Source organism: Charadrius vociferus, unplaced genomic scaffold (assembly GCF_000708025.1).
Source record: "Charadrius vociferus isolate BGI_N301 unplaced genomic scaffold, ASM70802v2 scaffold2299, whole genome shotgun sequence".
NCBI lineage: Eukaryota > Metazoa > Chordata > Aves > Charadriiformes > Charadriidae > Charadrius > Charadrius vociferus.
Window position 1 is genome coordinate 62,530 of NW_009650115.1, and position 1,709 is coordinate 64,238.

At 69.6% G+C, this 1,709-nt stretch overlaps 1 protein-coding gene across 1 annotated transcript; it reads right to left on the reverse strand.

The window, feature by feature from the left end:
• Nucleotides 1-620: 620 nt before the first annotated feature.
• SASH3 (SAM and SH3 domain containing 3) lies at nucleotides 621-1,593 on the reverse strand (the record flags this gene model as incomplete). The annotated part of the gene is made up of 3 exons (XM_009892376.1): nucleotides 621-808; nucleotides 923-1,073; nucleotides 1,387-1,593. Coding segments are annotated over 3 exons (546 nt in total), but the record flags the coding sequence as incomplete, so codon positions are not given.
• Between the last annotated feature and the right edge of the window lie 116 nt (nucleotides 1,594-1,709).

Sequence of the window (1,709 nt, forward strand, 5' to 3'; positions counted from 1 at the left end):
GTGCCCTCGCTGGGCTGCCCTCGGCTCAGCTGAGCCTTTCCCCCCACAGCCCAAACTGTCCGGCGAACTTTTCCCTGCCCGCCCTGGCGGTGCGAGGAAGGTGCTGGAGGAAGGCGGTGCGGGTGTCCTCCCTGATGGCGAGGAGCTGGGCTCGGTGGCACCTCTGGGCTCGGTGGCACCTCTGCGCTCTCCCACCCAGCTGCCCAGCGCTGGGTTTGCTCCGGCCGTGCCTGCCGCAGACCTCTCTGTCCTTGCAGGCTCCCGTGCCCTCAGCCCAGCAGACGAGGGCTCCAGGAGGAGCTCCTAAAGCTGTGGATGAAGTGGGGCAAACCCAGGAGCGGCAATCCAGGCCCTCGGCAGGGAGCGCGGTGCCCCGGGCTGTCTGGAGCACTTGTGTCGGGGCAGCGGTGTGAGGCAGCGCAGTGCAAAATGTCCTGGGGGCAGCGAACGGGGCGGCCTCGGGGGACCGAGGGCCGAGCTGTCCATAACACCTGCCGGTCCCACTGCTGGCGCTTACCTGTCCTTCCCCGCCGGAGCGGCCGGCCCCTCCCGCCCGGACCCACTGGAAGCGGCTGTGGGCTGGGCCCGTCGGCGGGGCAGTGCCAGCAGGCAGGGCAGGCTCAGGAGGACTCTGCCAGGGAGAGCGCCCGCAGCTGCCCCTCGGGACCCCCCAGCTCGGCCTCCTCCCGGCTGCCGTCCAGGGTCTCCGATCCCTCGAAGCAGCCCGAGTCCCGGGGAATGTCCCCCTTGGGCTCCAAGGGCGAAGGCTGGGCTTCGGAGCTGTCGCCTTCCTCCGTCTCGCTCGCTGCTGCGAGAGCCGGGACGTGGCGTTAGCGGGCAGCGAGGCTGCGGCAGGGGCTGCCCGGCGCGGGGGCCGTGGTCAGCGTGGGGTGTCCCAAATCCTCCCCCCCCCGGCTCTTACTGTCATAATCCAGGAGGAGCTCGGCGGCCGTGAGCAGTTTGGCACGGTGCTGGGGGTCCGTGATGTTCAGCTCATTGAGGTGGGTCTCCCGCAGCTCCTTGAAGTCCTCCAGGGTCTGGTAGCCGTTCAGCAGCAGGGTGGAGGTGTGCTGCTGGGGGGGGAGGGCGGCGGGCAGCGCGGCGGAGGGGTGAGCGGAGCACGGCATGGCTTCCCCCAGCTCTCCCTTGCCTGGCCCTCAGTGCTAGCCACGTGGCTACCACCTTGGTGCAAGTCCATGGCTGGCACTTGCCCAAGAATCATCCAGGAAAGCCCCGTGTGTCCCCCCTGCCTCCCCAGCGGTGCTTGGGCATGAAGTGGTGGGACCCACAGGGATGAGGGGGAGCGGAGAGGAGGGTGGTCCTGCTGCTGGCACCCTGGGCTTGTGCTGGGTGCCGCTGTCCCCGCCCCGGGCCACCGTCCCTTACCTGCAGGTTGATGCGCTCCAGCAGCTCGTGGAGGGTCTTGGGCTTGGGCCGCTTGCTCTTGCCGGGACCCCGGCTCTTGCGGGCGGGGGCCGTCTCCTCAGGGATGACATCCACGTAGATGAACTTGAAGGAGCCCACCCTGTTGTTGAGCAGCCCGGTCCAGGTGCCCACGGGCGGCTTCTCGATGATGCCGATGATGTCCCCTTTCTGGGCCAAGGGAGACGGGGGGTGGAGGTGGGCGCAGGCTTGGGGACAGCTGGGGACATCCCCCCTCCCAGCCTCAGCCGCCCTCCCTCCCCAGCACCCGCACCCTCTCCTGCCCT